Source organism: Pangasianodon hypophthalmus, chromosome 4, assembly GCF_027358585.1.
Source record: "Pangasianodon hypophthalmus isolate fPanHyp1 chromosome 4, fPanHyp1.pri, whole genome shotgun sequence".
NCBI classification, from domain to species: domain Eukaryota; kingdom Metazoa; phylum Chordata; class Actinopteri; order Siluriformes; family Pangasiidae; genus Pangasianodon; species Pangasianodon hypophthalmus.
In genome coordinates, this window is record NC_069713.1 from 29,809,741 (window position 1) to 29,812,827 (window position 3,087).

At 44.1% G+C, this 3,087-nt stretch overlaps 1 protein-coding gene across 1 annotated transcript; it reads right to left on the reverse strand.

Annotated features, from left to right (window-relative positions):
* Nucleotides 1-210: 210 nt before the first annotated feature.
* Nucleotides 211-3,087, reverse strand: LOC128318087 (piggyBac transposable element-derived protein 4-like). Its single transcript, XM_053233076.1, has one exon. The coding sequence runs from the start codon at nucleotides 947-949 to the stop codon at nucleotides 407-409; it is 543 nt and encodes a 180-aa protein (XP_053089051.1). The 5' UTR covers nucleotides 950-3,087; the 3' UTR covers nucleotides 211-406.

The following is a 3,087-nucleotide window of genomic DNA, read 5'->3' on the forward strand; positions in this document are numbered from 1 at the left end:
CAGTATTTCATCAATATTTAATCAGTGGGCACCACTTGTTTTGTACTAAAGTACATGTTTATTTTTTCTACTGCTTAAGGTACCTACATAGGTGTAAAAAGCTTTTAGCAAGACAGTATTCATAAAAGTTAAAGCAGCACAAAGGAGTTTTGAATGCATTTTGTTGAAGGGAAATAAGCAGGAAAACAGTAACTATAATAACAGCCTGACTATAAATACAACTACACTATCTACCAACCTTTTGGCAACAGCTGACCTAATTAGCACATGTGGGACAGTAGGACAGTGTGTGAGCATGGACTTTGCAGATATATTTTTTACACGTTGAGCACATAGTGGTTGTTTTACACTCCTTTGTGGGGGGACAGACTTGGCATCTCCTCCTCTTGCCTGCCCCTGCTGCAGCCTAACATGGAACACAAGAAGATTCAGCACCCTGAACAGCTTCCACAAGTGCTGCAGAGGCTGCTGTGTGAGGGAGACGCTCTCTTCTTTGAATTTGGGTGGTTACAAGTGACTTTCCCAGGTGCTCCAGGAATACCCTCCTCTTGTTCCACATGTCAGATATCCGGGCAGGGTCGGTCTGGCTCCAAATCACAAAGGCATTGTATGAGGACACATCAATGATGTTATAGAAGATGACCAAGGGCCAGCGCGCAGTCATCCTCCTGCAGCAGTAAGTTCCAATCACCTTGTCCAAGTTATCCACACCTCCTTTGTTGTGGTTGTAGTCCAGAATGATAGCTGGCTTCTTGTCTTCACGATCACTGATCTCTGCTGTTTTGTGCAGTGTGCTCAGGAGGACCACATTCTTGTCCTTCTTTGGGAGGTAAGAAACTAGAGTGGTGGTGGGGGTGAAGGCAAACTTAGAGGAGAAGGCATCTCTCCCCCTTGTTGCAAGTAGTGCAGGGGGCAGCTCAGGCTTGTTCTTTCTGACTGTGCCAACCATGGTGATCTTTCTCTTCAGCAGCTGCTGGCCAAGTTCATAAGATGTGAAAAAATTGTCACACGTGACATTGAGACCCCTCAGTCACATCAAGTACAACCCGCATCCCCTGATTCTTCTCTGGGCCTCCACTGATCAGCTTCCCTGTGTACACTTCCATCTTCCAGCCCTATGTAGGCACGCAGGTCAGTCTCATCCACGATTTTCCACTTGTCTCCATTTCTGGAAACCATGTAGATTGGTCATTTCTACAATGATTTTTTTGATGGCTGGTGTAATGAACATGAAAAATGTTGAGACCATGTCCGGGGCATGGGAAACAGCATATCTTGTTGGCCCTGGGGTCATCTTCATGACATTTTCTGCTGCCATCCTGCCCTGCTTGCCATATGGTAAAGAAGACCATGATATTTTGCTGTTCTTTGACAAAAAAGTTTCTTTGTCAGCTTGGGGGATTTCTGCTTCATCTGAAGATGAGGAATCATTCTCTGGGTTGTACTCTTCCCCATCTTCTTCTTCAGATGCCTCCTCCTCTTTCAAATCAGTGTTATCTTCTTCCAAGACACCTGAAGTAATCACATCTGCAACTTGCTGGGCACTGAAACGAGCACTCATGACTTTGGCAAAAAGACAACTACGGTACTGCAATCTACAAAACCTATATATAAGCATTCCCTATTAGTAAATAATGCTTTCAATACATGTTTATTTTGTCTGAAATTCTTTTTATTTTGTCTGAGCTTGAGTCATGCGTGGGGTCATGGAGGGAAGATGAGAGAGAGATCAATCAGTAGCACACAATCTTAGTTTCTTATTGTGTGTGTGTTGGAGTGTGCATGTTTGTGCCAGTGTGTGTCTGTGATGTGTCTGTAGTTTTGGGGGTGTATAAATGGCTTTATAGCTGGCGGGTCAAAATTTACCCCTGAGACAATCTTTGTACCCTAGCTGTGTAAAGCCTTCATGAAAATATGAAAATAGAAAATGGTTGATTTTTTCTAATGTTGAGGTCATTTTAGGAAAAGTCATCAAATTTCAAGTTGAATAAACATCATTTAGGGTTTTTTTCTGCTGTTAAAAATGGTCACAGGTCATTTTTGACCCTTAAGACAACACAATATGTTGTTTTTGTGTGTGTGCGTCAGGCCAGAGGCCTGAATCTGCCCGCGGAGGAGTGTGACAAGCAGGCTGTGAGGATGCACACCTGGCACTGAGTTGGCTAATCAGCGGGAGAGAGGGATAAAGGAGCGGCTGGAGACGCCGAGGGAGAGAGAGATGCACGCGTGTTTTATGTTTGCCTTACGTTTGTGTTTTACGTTCGGTTCTTGTTTGTGTGTTCACGTTAAGTTCATGTTTGAGTTCACTCAATTCCCGCCTCCTCCTTGCATGTCCTTGACATTTGTTACAGGAACATTGTGTTCAAAATACTATAATCTATAATAAATGGCCATTTATTAATACCACAGCGCTGCAGAAGTCCTGACTCTGATTAGTCATAAAGTGTTGATTCATTTTCTATACAACATTAAATGTAATTATAAACTGATAAAATGTATGGCATGATGTTCTTTACTGCAATAATTGGCAAATTGTTGTGGAACAGGGCTTATACTCACCTGGATGAGGCAGGCAATTATGTGAGAGTCACGTTTTCTGACTTCTCAAGCGCTTTTAACACCATACGACCTGCCCTGCTCAGGACTAAGCTGCTGGACATGCAGGTGAATGCTCCACTAGTGGCCTGGATAACCAACTACCTCACAGGTCGGCCACAGTATGTACGGCTGCAGAGCCATGTGTCAGATACAATAGAGAGCAGCACGGGGGCACCTCAGGGGACGGTCCTGTCTCTCTGTTTGTTCACACTCTACACATCAGACTTCAGATACTACTCACAATCCTGCCATCTGCAGAAGTTTTCTGATGACTCTACCATTGTTGGTTGTATCTGCAGAGGACAGGAGGCTGAGTACAGGAATGTGGTGGACAGTTTGTTTTTTGGAGTGCTGCGAACTAAATCACCTGCAACTCAACATCACAAAGACCAAGGAGTTGGTGGTGGATATCAGGAGGCAAAGGAACCGTCCGAACCCAATCAGCATCCGGGAAACAGAGGTGACAGACAGTGTTGAGGACTACAAGTA